The sequence below is a fragment of the Orbicella faveolata genome, unplaced genomic scaffold, assembly GCF_042242905.1.
Source record: "Orbicella faveolata isolate gen_17 unplaced genomic scaffold, um_ofav_v1 contig_4, whole genome shotgun sequence".
Classification (NCBI taxonomy): domain Eukaryota; kingdom Metazoa; phylum Cnidaria; class Anthozoa; order Scleractinia; family Merulinidae; genus Orbicella; species Orbicella faveolata.
The window spans coordinates 6,482,294-6,498,822 of NW_028301569.1; the positions used below are offsets into that span (position 1 = coordinate 6,482,294).

At 37.9% G+C, this 16,529-nt stretch overlaps 1 protein-coding gene across 2 annotated transcripts in view; it reads right to left on the bottom strand.

Annotated features, from left to right (window-relative positions):
* Window positions 1-10,721: 10,721 nt before the first annotated feature.
* LOC110045529 (uncharacterized) overlaps window positions 10,722-16,529 on the bottom strand; it is a 43,573-nt gene continuing 37,765 nt past the window's right edge. For both annotated transcript variants that reach the window (XM_089275776.1, XM_089275775.1), the window contains 5 exons: window positions 16,313-16,433; window positions 15,673-15,771; window positions 14,119-14,138; window positions 13,387-13,498; window positions 10,722-13,064 (listed from right to left, as the gene is read on the bottom strand). In XM_089275776.1, coding sequence (XP_089131902.1) covers window positions 13,029-13,064; window positions 13,387-13,498; window positions 14,119-14,138; window positions 15,673-15,771; window positions 16,313-16,433 — 388 coding nt within the window. In that variant the 3' untranslated portion in view covers window positions 10,722-13,028. The remainder of the gene's footprint in view (window positions 13,065-13,386; window positions 13,499-14,118; window positions 14,139-15,672; window positions 15,772-16,312; window positions 16,434-16,529) is intronic.

Below are 16,529 nucleotides of genomic sequence, written 5' to 3' on the forward strand. Positions count from 1 at the left end.
TTTAATTTTCCCGCCAAAAGACTTAGAAAAAATACGGCCCCCAAAATACGCATGCGCCAATTTTTTTAAAAAAAAAATAGTAATAAGTTTCAATAAATTTTATTCAGTTCATGTGTCTGTTCTCTTTATTACATTAATATTGCAATGAATAAGAGTCTATAAAGTCAACCTTTACTTCTTTGTAATCTCTTTTATTATCTTCAATAAATGTTTTAAACAATAAATAAAAACAAGTGTTTTGTGTGTTTCAATTAACTTTATTCACTTCAAATACTCTTTGATTATAAGTTAATTAGTTAATGAAAAATCAATTAATTAATAAAAAAGGTGTGACGAAAAAATGTTCCCTCTATATACTAAGACTTTTGGCGGGAAAATTGGAAAAAATTTGCACAGCGTTTCCCCTGACAACATTTTCGTCAAAAATTTCAAAATGGCTTCCCTTGAAATTTTCCCGCCAAAGTCTCAAGCAAAAAAAGTTGAAAATAAAACGCCAATTTCGTCCTCGACTTTTAAAAACCGATACGATATTTTGGTATAAAACAGTCCTTTGCAAATCAACGTTTGAACCGAATTTCCTCTCCAAAACATTTTGATCTTTCAACTTTTTTGCACGAGATAGTGTTCACATGTTAACAATACGTATAGTGAAGCAGCATGGCAAGAGAAACTAATCTGCTCTGCGAAAAAACCGACCCGCCTTTTAATTTTCCTCTTTACCGATAACCTGAAGAAACAAACGAAGTTTCACGGTGCCACAACCGGTTCCACCGTGGTGAAATCGGCAGTTATGCCGCGAAACTGCGTCTGTTTAATCAGGCTATATTTCCAATCAACCTTCGAGTCTACAAATTTTTATAACTTGCCGTGTTGCCTCGGATATAAGACTTTTTCGGCCGTCAATAATCGTTTGCAGCACAGGACAAAGTAAAAAACAAATTGCCTATAACCAAAGTCAATTTTGAAAATTTTCGGAACAAACTAGATTGTTATTCTAGCCAGAGAATATAACAATTATTTGACTCCAAGTTCTTTTATTAATTGTTAGGACCGTAAACGTAGACCGTAAATTAAACACACGAAATGTTGCAAAATTTTCTGGAGTAATTTCAACTGTTGTTTTAGCCACAGTGTAATGATTTAATTTGGCTCCAGGTTCGTCATTAAATCTTGTGATTAGATAAACCAGAAAAATTATGGAATGAGTGACCTAAAACTCTGAAACTTTTTTCGACCCAATTTACCTGACACAGAGTATAACAATTTAATTGCTTCGCTCCCTATTCTTCAAGCGTTAAAATCGAACGAGAAGAAGAAGAAAAATCAATCCGATTTTCAAATTGCCTAAGGCATGGTTTCAAATCTCTCTGGAGCAAATTCAACTGTCGTTTTAGCCGCAGAATATCACAATTTAATTGCTTGGCTCCATGTTGCTAAATTCCTCTGCTAACATCCTAGCCGAGTTTAGTTTTATTTTTAGACAAGATCTTCAGCAATTTTACTTCATTCAATTTGTATTTCTTCTCAATGATGCTTTGTCCTGTGCTTCATCGAATGCCGACAGAAAAAGATCTTTATTTAATGTAGATGTAGATATTAAACAAAACCCAACGTCTGGTCCAAGGGAAACAAGTGCTATTCTGAGTTCAACTCCTCCCCTTCACACGAACCTTCGCTAATCATTTGACATGCAAATTAACCGAAACAAGCTTATACAGACCACAGTAAAGATAAAGAAACCAATATAAAATAATCTACTTCCTCTTTCGTTTATTTTTCTCTACCTTGCACAACTTTGCCTCAAAACGTAATGGAAAAATATTCTCCGAAGACCTTTAGGTGCAACTAAAAGTTAAATCAGTTCGAATCAGTTCTCCTGCAAGTGTTTTATGTCGGTAAAATGTTTTGTAAAAAACGGATTTTCAAAACACTGTTGATAAGTTGTTTGCCTTGACGGAACAGAAGTAAATAACAATTCAATAAAATAAAAAAGACAAGATGGCTTTGGTCAAGCAAGACAATTGGACCGAAAGAAAACTGCAAACAACATTTTAAGCAAGTTGGACAAAAATAATAATTCTTTGCTTCGAGTTTTGCATTTTCTGGAGCATTTTCGACCGTTGTTTTAGCCACAGAATACAACAATTTAATTGCTTGGCTACAAGTTCTTCCTTCAGTCTTTAAGAAAGATATGCAAGCAAGATAACTGGAGAAAAAAATACGAAAACTAAACAAAACTTCCATAAGTTTAACCAAAAAAATTAAGCGATGTCTCATCCCATGTCTTTCTCCTAGTAGATTCAACATTTGCGAATTAAAAACAAAAATTAAAAAAACGAATTAATAAAAAATCAATATTTATACAAGATTTGGATGAGCAAGATAATAGCAGCGAAGAAAAACGTCGTCGGATTTTATCATTACCGATTCATTAGATTCTCATTAATACTTTTACAAGTGAGCGAGAAAAAAACGATTTTGTGGTCTGTATAAAAGCTAATTCTGAATCGAAACTACATCGTAACATCCCATGAACCAGACATAAGTGTTTTGTATTGTATACTTAGCTTACAAAATGACAAGAGAACATTTGCTTATGCGTTTTCCGTACGCATTTTAAGGCAACATTAGCCAATTGGTGAAAAAGAAAAGAAATGAATGTGCAAACATTTACAAAGTTTAAAGCGACCTCACGATATTTTAAAAATTCATGCATAATGATTTGCTTGATAAATTTGCATCGCTTTACATTTGAAAAGCTTTTATTCTCTTGTCAATTGTAACTTATCTGTTGATGAAACAAACAGATGGATATTTTCGAGGTGGCACAATCAAGGTTTTGGTTTTTACAAACTAATTGCTCGTAAATTTCAAAGACAGTTACTGCGTCGTTTTGAAAACTGATTAGTAATGATTTACTCCGTCAAAGTTGTAGAAAACGTAAATAATTTTTTTTATTTGTCTCCGGCTTCCAAAGATATGAAAATATGTATTCTGCTTGACAAAAGTAAAAATCAGTTACGACTGAACGAGCACAATCAATCGAGACAACGAAGGGAAATCAGATTTTTAAATTGTTCAACTTAAGTCAGAGTCAAGGTTTCAAACTTAATTCTCTGAAGCAAATTCAGCTGTTGTTTTAGCCGCAGAATATCACAATTTTAAAATTGCTTGGCCCGCTAAATTCTGTTAACATTCTAGCCGAGTTTAGTTTTATTTTTAGAAAAAATATTCAACAATTGGAAACTCGGCTTTACTCGTAGTTGATTTGTTTTTCTCTAGGATTTCTTCAAATTCTCGTTCGCCTAACATGCAGTGCCACCTTAAAAATATCCCACCTCTGTTACATCGACTGAAGTTGTAAATGATGGCTGATGTCTAACACAACTCAACTCAGTTTGAAATACGTCGTCCTTGTTTCCATGTGATGTCATCTCTCTTGGACTTGCAGCAAGACAACCAGTAATACAGCTGAAGAGTTCACTTCCCTTACAAACTTAAAAAACTAATCAGCCACCATTTTACTTAAATTATTTGACATTTCAAAGTTCTTATCTTGGTAGTATTTCCTTCCGATTCAGTGATTCCAGTTTGTCCTCTTGTCCATATCCTTTGCTCTTCCTTTTCTCCAGTTTTTCTGACAAATAAATTATCAAGTCGATTATTACCGAATGCTCACAATTTAAATTTAATAAACAGTAAAAGTGGTACGCCCGTGGAGGCCAAAACTAAGAAACATTTACGTTTTCAGAAATGAAGTTTAAAGAATTGCAACTGAATAAGGGTTCTCAGTGGGAAAAGATAAAATGCGGTAAGTTGTCTTACAATGAAAAGGCCTCTCCACTTTCAGAAGTGAAAATTTAACACGCCATGTCGCCTTTATTTCAAGGGGCTTAACACCTCCCTCTCCGAAAGACTTTAAAATTTTCAAAAGCACTCTCCAAGCTCTGAATTTTGTAACTTCTATCACTATCAAATACTGCGCAGAGAGGTTGAAATACCGTGAGCGAAACAAAACGAACTACTCTCCCGGTCGAACGAACTCGAAGCGAACAGTTAGCGCACGTGTTGACGATATTTGTAATTTTTTGGAAAAATAAAAGCAATATTCTCCATAAGCAACGCTTACCTCCAGTTGGACAAGATTAAAGACTTTTCCAAGCTTCCAGCTCATCTTCTTCAAGCATCTTCTTGCCTCCAGAGTTCCAACTCGCCTTCACAAGGACGACACGTCTTCACACATCAACGGACAACATGGTTTGACGCAGATTCTACAATTTGTCATGAATATGGATTAGAAACTCAAACCAATCGCTGACAAGTACGCCGAATACTTGACACGGATTTTGTTTGCACGCCTTCTTAAACAACGAATCACGAACCGCGAGAAAAGAAAGAGTTTATTTTCTTTAATTTATTTGTTATTCCCTGATCTTCATATTTACAATGAGAAAATTAAAATAAAAGATCACGTGAAAATCGAGCCTGCTAAAAATAATTAAAAGAAAAGGTCTGATTAGATTCCTTCATAAAGCTATTGTTGCGATAACGGTTAAATGACGTTCCACATTTTTCGGAAAAAATGACAAGCAAAGCTAGTGCATTTTTTCTTTAAACAAGTGAGTCTATATGTCTCAGAGCCTATTACTGAGTTCTAGGAAATCTTCAGATTTTCTTTAACAGGCCATTTCAAATATATTAAAATTCTGGCTCGGCTCCGAGGCTTAAGGGAATGAAGCAAAATAAATATTAACAAAATAAATTATTCATTACTCAACCTTGATGTGATTTCTTTTGTTTTACTTCCCAAAGCCTCGGAGAAAAGTTATAATTTAATAGAGTTGAACCCCGGTAATACGGACACCAAAGAGACATGCAGAAGTGTCCGCATTAAGTGGGCTAATTTAAGAGAAAATACATAACCTTTTTAGTAGTCGGGACAGAGAAAACTGTCCGTTATAAATCGCGAGTGTCCTTATTAAGCGGGTGTCCGTAGGGCGGGGTTGCACTGTATATCGAAAATGGTCGATTAACTTTACTGAAAAAAAGGAAAATTTGAACAAGATAGCGAATTGTGCACAGAATCAAATGGAAAAGTTTCAACTGTATTCACCGAAAATGAAGTTTAAAAGCGCGCGAAACAAAGGCCGGAAAGCCGTAACTGTTCCTATATCTGTCAGGTGTAACAATTAAACGCCTATAGAAATTGCAAAAAATTTCCTCTTCAAATGCAATGTTAAAATGCATTAATGACATCGGCGTGTGCTTAACAAAGGAAAAAAAAGCTCCTTGAAACCATGCCAGCATTTTATTGGCTGAACTCTCAACCATTCATCTGGAACTCAAATCATACAACTCGTCTTAACAATACTGTAGACATCACGGCCATTTCTTGTCATTTACAAGAGGAAGAAAAAAACGACATCTGGAAAAGAATTTTCTTCCCCTCTCACTCCTCCTCACCCCTCTCCAACAACACTGTCACTCGTCATAAAGCCTAATCCCAACTCCCTGGGACACTTTCCTCCTCAAGCCACCCCTCCCTGTTCTCCGAAACGTGCATGGCGCTCGTCAGATCGAAATGGACTTTCAAAAAGATAGTCCCAAAAGCTACCATTTATTTATTCTGCAGTGAGTTTTCATTGGGACAATCGCGTTTGCCATTCGTCTTGAAACTGAACTTGTACTAAATGAAAGCGCCGCAGATATCCACCGGGGCCTGTGAACACAAAAACTGATCTCCTTCTAATAACACGAGAAAAGAATTACTTTGATTATTGATAGATGCTGATCATCTTAGAGTTGGCAATGAAGAGACTTATTACTTTTTTTAAAGCGAATAAATCAACAAAGACCCTCCACATGAGTAGAGAGACCTCGATGTACAAGAAAAAAGGAACCAACGCCAAACAAGGAAAAACAAACGCCACCAATATTGAAAAAAGAACATCAAAGCAAGCTCAAATCAAAAAGAATAGAAACTCCTTAAGCAGCCTCATTAACACGGATCTTTTAATTCCTGGGAACCTAACTTTATTTTCCAAGAATTATTTCTAAAACGAACATTTGTTCTCACAAATGTCTGCGAGATGGAAGTTTATGGAGGAAACTGTGATGACACCATTAATTGGGAAAATAAAAGACTAAGCCAGGTGAACGGATAGACTTCTTGTTTAACTCCTAGCACGTAGCACTCAAAAATGATGTTAATTGCTTCCACCTATTCTTAGAACAGAATTCAAAAACAAACTACTCTCGATAAGGTAAGGTAAACAGGCTAAGATAAGGTCTAAAGAGAGGGAAATCAGCGCTCGTCTTCATAAACTATTATCGCTTTCGTCAATTGGTTGGTAAAAAACTCTGAAAAAATAGTTAACAAACCTACTGGTGAATGGAACTAAATTTAAGACAAAACTATTCCACTTATATTTAGAACACTGAAAAGCAGTATAAGCCATTATTATATGGCTGTGTCACACAGGGACTGGAACTACCGAATTCACGAATTTGATTGGCTGAAATCGATATTGACCGCGGTCTAGATTTTCCCATCTAGACCGGCATCTCGACTGATTACATTTTGCCGTGAAAAAGTTGCAAACTAAATACAAAAATATTGACTATTTTCTTCCAAAATATTAGTTCCAGAAAATATTCTTATTATGGAAGTGCAAAGCCTGATGAGAGAAAAAAGTAAAGAGGACGAGCCAACTTTGGCAGAATTAAGTTCAACTCATCACCGGTCGCAAGCAAAATGTCAGCTTGTACAAACCAATTACATTAAACGAATTAATTTTTTCTTGTTTGCCATATAATAAATATCTTATTAACCGAGCTTAGTCGGTCTGTATGTGAGAATCTTGACCTCGGTCGCGTGTACAGACTTCACTGCGTTCGGTCTGTACTCGCGACCTCGGTCAAGATTCTCCCATACAGACCTCCTGCTCGGTTAATAAGAGCTAAATACCAAACGTACTATTTTCCACTCGATCGAGCAAGTGTCAAGACTGGCTGAGTTTTGACAAGAGGAGAGTAACACACAACCAAAACAGAACCAAGCAGTCAAGAAACTAATTCTCTGCAATAATCCATTTTTACGAAGATCATGACAGTGAAGAATACTGAATCACACGGCAAGTCAGTGTTTTATTGCCCGAAATCGCAGCAATACATCTGCGACTTACATCACACAACTTCTTTTAAGATTGTTCTTGCTATCACGACCATTGCTTGTCCCGTTACCATTCTGTTAAACCTCTTGGTGATAACAGCCATGAAGACGAGAAGAGAATTGAAAAAGAATTCAAACATTCTGCTGTCTAGCGTGGCCTTAGCTGATCTTATGGTAGGCGCTGCATCAATGCCACTGGCTATTACGTTAGACGTATTAATTATCCAGAGAATCTTAGTTGTGGATATCATCTGTGTGATAGAGTTTATAAGTGTCTCTGTGATGTACACTATTTGCAGTGCGTCACTTTTACATTTGCTCTTCAGTAATTGCTTGGGAGAAAGGTATGTGGCGATAGCGAGATGGATGGAGTACAGGGCTGTTGTTACAAAAGGCCGTGTAAACAAGTATATCATAGACATGTATTTATGAGTGGATAACTTTTACTGACCTGAACGCGAGAACATCGAGAGCATAGCATCGGCGAAATGAAAAGCTTACATTAAAACAAACGCTAAATAGACGGATTTTCTATTCTCTTTTTTTAGCTGATGGGAAGATTTACCTCCATTTTCACTCCAGTCCACTGACTTGCTCTTTCATACCCAGATGTACAGATTTAGAATGCAAATAAAGTTGAAGGTGGAAATCCACCATGGCTAAAAATGCCCTTTGAAAGGAAACCAAAAAATAAAAGAAAAGCTTTGAATTTGTAAGAAACTGTCGTTGCCAAAGTAAAAAATGCGACCATAGTTTTCAGATATAAAATGACAAACCAAAAACGAACCAGCCTATAACTAAGCTCTTGGGGATCTTCCGTCCCTTTTGTTTTTCGATTGTAAATTCTCCTCAATGAGTGAGAAAGGGAGAAAGTCATCAAATAAGAAGGCGAAACGCGGACAGTAGAAACTGAATAATTTACAAATGAATTCTACGAGAATAACGTTTAAGACTAGAAATATCTTTCGTGCCACTGACTGCATGTCATCAAAATACGACACAGAGGAATGCCCAGAGATCCAGATCAATGCCAGTGATATTAACAAACCTAGAAGAACTAAAACACAGAATAACTGTCGATGAGTTGATCAATGACAAAGAACTTTCGTACAAACGTTATCAGGAAACGAAACTATAATCACTGAAACTTATTGCATCATAAACTGTTTAAATTGTCTTTAGAAACAATAAAATACAAATAAATTGAAGTTGAATACCTAAGAATTATGTGCATACTTTGACTTGCAAATGTACCCCGGGGGGGGGGGGGTACTCCCAAAAAAGTTGGGTGGGGGTGTGCAGCCCACTTCCCAAAACCCTTGCCCTATTTATGACCAAAATCTGCGATTTTTGCTACTCTACTTATGACCTGGCCAAAAATTCGATACCTCATTTAATTATGACCGTTGCGGCTGGCAGAGTTGCCCTAAACATAAGTTATGAAGGACTTTTGTTGACAGTCTTTTTGATAATGATGGAAAAGTAGCTTCTTCCAAGAAACATATCCTATTCAAGACTACAGGACTAAAACGATACCCTATTTAAGGCCAAAATGGCCAAAATCGATATGTACCTTATTTATGACCAAAACAGCTGAAAAACCATACCCTTTGGGGCCGCACATACCTATATAGCCCATACAAGGGAGTACCCCTCCTCCTCCCCCCCCCCCCCCCCCCCACCGGGCATTTCTAGACCTCTGTAGCGCTTTCTACGCTATGTTAAATCAACGAAAGATGCCACATAGCTTGGAAGACCTCGGCGTCATATCGGTGATAAAACTGTGACGTGTTCAAATTGGCTGAACAAACATCATCCCATCAAAGTGCGAAAATGAGGCTTGCCCGGAGATCCGTATCAGTGCCAATATTATCAACAAATTTTAATCCATCGTACGGCAACAAATAACTATCGCTCACTGACTGGTCTGAAAAACCGCTGGGAATCCTGACGAAGACACAAAAACTTAAGAGAATTATTACCCTAAATAATTACTCCGAATATCGGTATATATTAACATATTTATCAATTTTCGTCAACGTGTACATTCCATTGAATGTCATATAAAGTTTTGTTTGTGGCCACCGTAGAAGCCACTTAGCAGTTTTGAATCTCTGAACAACGTTAGTACAAAATTGTAAAATAAAGTGAGTTTCGAAAGTTATTAATATATACGGTTTTCTCAAATCTTGTTTATTTCTTTACTCAATTTTGATTGTCAACAGAATCGAAACGGGTTCTAACCAGTTTTAAAATGATCTTGTACTTGCCTTCCATTGTGCCAAAAATTCCCGAAATTAAATTTCGGCCCGAAGTCAAATTGAAAGGTCCGTTTCGGTTCGGTGCGACCGGAATATTCGGGACCGCCTCCAGGGGTGGTCCACTTTGATCGATCTAGATACTGCCTGCAGTATAGAACTGATTTGATAGTGTCAAAATTATGAAGACATGATTGATCATCGCAGTTGCGTGCACAACTAAAGCAGCTGTGAAATTAGAGCCTGAAAAAAATTCAGGCTTGAACGGGATTCGAACCCATGACCCCTGCGACACCGGTACTGAGCTATCAAGTCAACTGGGAGCTGGTCACATCGTGAGTTCGTAATATACCCGTAGGTGGGAAGAATACAAGTGAATATATGAAAGACCATATATTTGGACTGCGGAAAAAGATATGAAGATATGATTGATCATCACAGTTTTGTGCACAATTAAAGGAATTTTGAAATTAAAGCCAGAAAAAAATTCAACCTTGAACGGGATTCGAACCCATGATCTCTGCGATACTGGTACCAAAATTGCCAAGTGTCTAATAGTGTCGAAATTGTTGGACGTAGACTAATTTCCAAGAGCGACTCTTTATGAAGCTCGGTTATCTATAAAAGACTGCGAACGAACACATCGCCCTCACAAGGGACCACCCACGTTTGGCACGCGTGCGTGATTAAATCGTGTGTAAATCACGTGTGAAGCGGTGGAATACTTCTTTTGTCAGTTTGAAGCTACACTAAATTTCCAAGTGTAATTTTCTACTCTCGTAAGAACCTCAGTGACCAATCACAAGCACGGACTTAATTTTTAAATGACGTCATCATTTCACCGGAAGATTAAAAAGAAAGGCCGCCATGTTTTCCTTACCGATGCGCGCTCATGTAGACCGGAGCTGACCTATTTCGCGGAAAAAGAAGCCTAAATAGACCGGTTTCTAAAACTGCCGTGACATGTTAGTATGGGAGTTGCACACTCGTAGTGATGGGCTCCTGCATGGTAATAAGTTATGGTAAAAGCCTGACAAGAGCCCATAGTTCTGGGGAATCACTCTGGCCTGGGACAAGCCCCAGACCAGGCGACTGATAGAAGTGCACACGATCAAACCCAGCTTATTCTTGTGGGAGTTGAACTCTTTTCTTATATAAAAACTTTCTTTTGCTGCAATAGTTGCTTGGCTGCAAACCCCGTAGTGACAATGTCATATTTCTTCATGTGTGTCCTTTAGGAAGGACATCAGAAGCGATGAAACAAGAAAATCTTTTAGGCGACAAATAAAGAGTTAGAAGTGATAACAAAAAGTTTATTTGGTGGAGAACACATTTGTTTTACCAAAAAACCCTGATTAGAACTCTCCAGAAAGTATTATCAAGATCTTAATTCTCTTTAAGGTTTTTCGTACATGTTTTGCTATTTTCGTCGGGAGAAGCAAGTTTACACCAAGACTTCTTTTTTAACTTGCCTTGTCTAATAGGGTCTGTCCCAGAGCCTCCGTTCCTAACGGTCACTAAAAGGAAGATAAGTGAATAGGTACGTTGTGTAACAGTCATATAGTGGTGTTAATGCCCGGAGCTAAGATTGAAGTATAATTTCATATTGATGCATGAATGTGGATAAATTGAAATACAATGCTTTATCTATAACATGTAACTATGGAAACAAACTTCCTGCGCATTGCCAACGTCAACGCTACTTTAACTGAAAAATCTAAGAAAATTATTTTCTTTTATTAAAACCTTAGTTAATTGTGTTAATAATTCTACTGAATAACACCCCTTGTGAAATTGTTTTTACTACATGTAACGTTTACAAAACTTTTGCAAATCGTCTGGAGAACCTTTACGTTCCATGTAAACGATTAGAAAGTAACAAGTGTTTTTTCTAATAAATATTTATAAGCAGAAGCTTATCGTTAGGAGCGTGCAATAACCCCATATTCCTATCACGGCGTTTTCACAGACCGATCTATTTTTAGTTTGAATTTACCGCGAATTCAGATCCCCGCCGGAGCCTCAGTGACCAATCACAAGCACGGACTTTATTTTTAACTGAAGTCATCATTTCACCAGAAGATTAAAAAGAAAAACCACCAATTTTTTTTCCTTACCGATGCGCGCTCATGAAGACCGGAACTGACCTATTTCGCGGGAAAAGAAGCCTAAAAATAGACCGGTCTGTAAAAATGCTATCACATAAGCTTAGTATGAGAGATGCACACTCCTGATGATGGGCTCATGCCATAAGTGATCTAAAATAATGTCAACTCTATCACTAGTATTTAGCTATGCATATAGAAAAACAGGTTTGCTTGAGCAAGCATCATAAAAGTCGTCACAGTTAAATGACTTAGTACTAACTAGGTTCAGTCTCCAGCCGAGGTTGTTTCGGTGCACCTGCAATCCTTTCCATCTCGTGGTAGAGGGGATCGCGAGCGCACCGAAACACCCACGGCTGGACACTGAGCCTAGGTTCTATCAAGTCCTTCAAAGCGAAATTTTGAAGTTAGAAGGCAAAGAAAGTTACAGTTACCGTAGCAAAAAATGCTCTTAAGTTTGTAAAATATTTAGAAAAGATTTTCATAAGGAAAAGGCCCAATGAATTTTTCTAGTTTCTATCCCCCACACGCTACAAGTGTTCTTCAAAAACGAAAAACAATTCGTAAATGAACGGCATCTCGACGAGTGTGTGTTATAGAGAACATAAAAATAATCAAGTTAGTTAGAAAATACCTAGCTTCGTACCCAGATCTCACTCTGTTTGACGTTCCCTCACTTGGCCGTGGGAGATCTCGGATCGAAATTATATACTTCTTAGTTCAAGTTGTGTTTAGTAGTATTGTTACAAAAATACATCTAGTTAATTTATTCTCTCTATTCTCTTTTATATTTACATCTAAGAATCACTAATTAGTTACGGCACTTCAACCTTCCTGACTTGCTTGTGGCACGGTAAGGTGAGCCAGCAAATTACCAATTTCACTAGCTACGGTAAAATATCCATTTATAGATTTCTCTTGACTGAAGAAAAGGTTATTAAGGTTATCAAGGTAAAACAATCCCTATCCTTATAACAAACCCTATCCTCAGTAGAATAAAGGTTAATTTGTCAATTCCTGCAGTTTAAAACGTGCATTTTAGCAATACCCATCCCCTCGCTAAGCGATGAATCGGACGCTTCTAGTAATTTCTTTTTACTCACAAAGAAGTCAACGTCAGTTATATGTAATAACAATTCCCGAGGTCGTTCAGATTCCTTCTCCCTGATGAAAGATTCCACAGTTGTGGCCGATAGTTTGAAATGCCATCTCTCTCCATGTAAAAAGTTGATGTACAAAACTCTTAAAGACCCTATTCATAAATGGCTACTATTAAAAATGATTTGGTAAGTATTGAAATTAGCCCAACTAACCTCGTTTTGGAGCTGATAAATCAAAAGAATTTTGACCCTCAAACGAGGTTAGTTGGGCTAATTTAAATGCATACAAAAGAATCTTAAATTGGCAACCATTTATGAATAGGGTTTATACCGCGTTACAAAACTGTCGAAGGGCGCAACTGAGAGTAACATGATCTATTCCCAAGGCGTGTTCTCAGCTGAAGCCTTGGTTTGGACCAAGTGAATACGACTGAAAGAAAAACACAAGTTTAAGTTAATCTTCGGTGCACATGTTTTGTTGAAGAAGGGGAGAGTAAGGTGGGGGGGGGGGGGGGGGGTTGGGAGGGTAGCATTATTTAAGAAACAGAAAACATGTAGAAATGCTTTGGGAACACGAGCCGACAGGCGAGTGTTTCCACAGCTTTTTCCACAAATTTTTCCCCAAGGACTGCAATTCGGTGTTGCAATAAAACAAAAGTACACAAAGTACAAAAAATCGAGCAACTACAAACATAAAATTAGACCTGAAACCTGGACTGTCAGGTGTAATGTAACGCAATCACCAAACTTACTTTAGCTGTCCCTGACGTGACTTCCTCGAAACACTTGTCACACACTCTTACAGGTTTCTTGCTCGAAGTAAGCGGCGCACTTTTAGATGTACAATCACCGCAGTAAATTAAACTGTGTAGGAGATTAAACAAGAAAGGAACTTACTACGGGTTTTAACTATTTAGACTTTAACACAGCCATTTCGGATCTTCTGACATAACATGAGTGTCTCTTTTGTAAGACCTAGTACATACTAGCGACATAACGACATAATCTTATGTTGGTAATGTGAACATCGACATATAGTCATAAGGAAAAGATCAGTTTCATCACAAGATCGAACTTGGCGGAAAGCGACAGAGCCTGTAATCCTAAAGTTTTCGTTTGTTTTTTGTTTTTGCTTTTCTAAAAATGATTATTACCATTTGCATCTGCTTTCAACAACTTTTTCACTTCAGAGTTCAGACATTACACAGGTTAAGAGAGACGTTTACAAAAACATGGCATCGATAAAACTTGTATATAAGGGATTTTTTCCTATTTTTGTGTTGGATTTACTTTTAAGCGAAAAGAAAACTAAACTAGAGGTCATTCTTAAACTTTATCTTAATCGGTTATCCCAACAATCTGACGGAAATTTATTTCAAAAACTTTCTTAATTTTTCGCGAAAACCAACAAGCAAAGGAAGAATTCGTGAATGTGGATAATGTGGCGTGCATGTCAAAAATATATGAAAACATAATATATTTACCCGCAATTTCTACAATGGTGCTGAAAAGGAAAGAAATAGATTAGCAAAGATGAGAGTATTGACAAGTAAAACAATTGTAGCCTGGGTAGAAAAAAAAAATGTGGAAAAAAGTAAAAAAAAAAAAAACTTATTCAAATTACGAGTACCAAGATTTTTTTCACACATTTCGCTAGCATTTCCAGTCAATGAAACAACTGCCCCTAGGAAAATCCTCCGTTAGATAGCGAAGAGCTTCCGAGGAGCTTCCGATGTTATTGTCCAATCAGCACAAAGTAGGAACTCTACGAAGGTTTTCCCGTCGGTCCCCACCCGTTACTTAGCGATACATTTTAAGAAAAAACCCATGCTCGTATAGAATATAGACAACTGGTTTCTCTTGTTGTTAAGAGAGGACAGTAAAAAAAGCCCCGGTTATCGTATCTTCACTTTTAAAAGATTGTTCCTTAGTTGAAGCACTTCCGTCTGTGACATAAGACATACATAAGATACCCACAAACACTTGTCTTGTCACTGACAGACACTTTTTGCTTGACTCTTAAGACGACTTTCGCACAGTTTGTCAAAACGTCATTCACCAACAATAGTCCCCTTTAGAACTGCACTAACCCAGACCATCACACCATACGAACTACTAAGGTCCCTTCCACAATAAGCCGGAGAAACTCGAAATCGCAGCTTTATTTCTACACGGTTCGGCCTACCGTTGACACTAATCCGTCACGAAAACGAAGCTTTTCGAAAACGCTCTTCAAACCGGAGGAATTTGAAAACGCCGGCTTTGCGTTTTCGTGTGGAAGAAAAACATTTTGAAAACGGAGCTTTTCGAAACGATGACGTTACGATTATCGTGTGATTTCCCTTCCCGAGTTTTCCTTGAACACAAGTCCAAAATGACCGGTGATTGTTGCACTTTCAAATTTCTCCGGCGTAGTGTGGACGGAGAAACATTTGATGCGTTCACAGAGTGAAACCTGCGTTTTCAAATTTCTCCGGCGTAGTGTGGACGGAGAAACATTTGATGCGTTCACAGAGTGAAACCTGCGTTTTCAAATTTCTCCGGCGAAGTGTGGACGGAAAACATTTGATGCGTTTACAGAGTGAAAACACCGTTTTCAAATTTCTCCGGCGTAGTGTGGATGGAGAAACACTTGATGCGTTTTCAGAGTGAACCTCCGTTTTCAAATTTCTCCGGCGAAGTGTGGACGGAAAACATTTGATGCGTTTACAGAGTGAAAACACCGTTTTCAAATTTCTCCGGCGTAGTGTGGATGGAGAAACACTTGATGCGTTTTCAGAGTGAACCTCCGTTTTCAAATTTCTCTGGCGTAGTGTGGATGGAGAAACACTTGATGCGTTTTCAGAGTGAACCTCCGTTTTCAAATTTCTCCGGCGTAGTGTGGACGGAGAAACATTTGATGCGTTCACAGAGTGAAACATCCGTTTTCAAATTGATACGGCGCAGTGTGGACGGGAACTGATAGTCCTGGGTTCAAACCATTACTATTTACAGACAAATGGTAGGATATAAGCAACACAGTTTGACTTTAAACTTACCTTTCTAATTTTCATTGAGAATGCTCTATCACAACCATTGCATGCTGCGACGTCAGTATCGCTTTCCCATCTCCGGGCGTTCTTTTGCGTATTTAAAATCTGAAAGGGAAGTAATGAAAACGTGCGTACTCAGAAGTATGAGCTTTATTCTGCTGTCCTGGGTTCGACAGAAGGTTTCTGCTTTGGTTAGAGTTAGCGAAGCTTTATAATAGGTGCAAAACAAAAAAAACCTTGCAAGTACTGTAACCAAACAAACTAAATTTTTCAGCCAATCAAAGGCCAAATCAACATCAATCCTGATAAGCATACGTGCAATTTCCCGCGCAAAACACCGGTTGCATGTTTTCTCGCGCTTGACACGGCTTCCATGTTTTCCCGCACATAACACAGACTGCATGTTTTCCCGCGTTTGGCACTGGTTAAATGTTTTCCCGCGCATGGCAGTAGTTGCATGTTTTCCCGCACTTGACACAGAATACATGTTTTCCCGCGCTTGACACGGATTTCATCTTTCCCCGCGCAAGAAACTGGTCACGTTTCCCCGCGCTTGGCACGGGTTGCTTGCAACCGGAAGAGCACCTCAACTATGCCATCTAGAAATACTGTCAAGTTAGTAGCGCCACTTCTTTTTTAGCCATACCTGTAATGACTGATTCTCTTGCGTCAGTTCCATCATCGCAGCTTGTGCATTGTCGACCTTTCTTTTCAGTTCAGCGTTTTCTTTTTTCTGTTTTTCTAATGCCTCGTCCGCAGCTACGCATCTAAAGAACATCGAAAAGTACACTGACCGCTTTAGAGTTTATAACGCTGTCATGTTTTAAAATGGCGCAAAGCGTGAAAAAGGTGAAATTTAATGG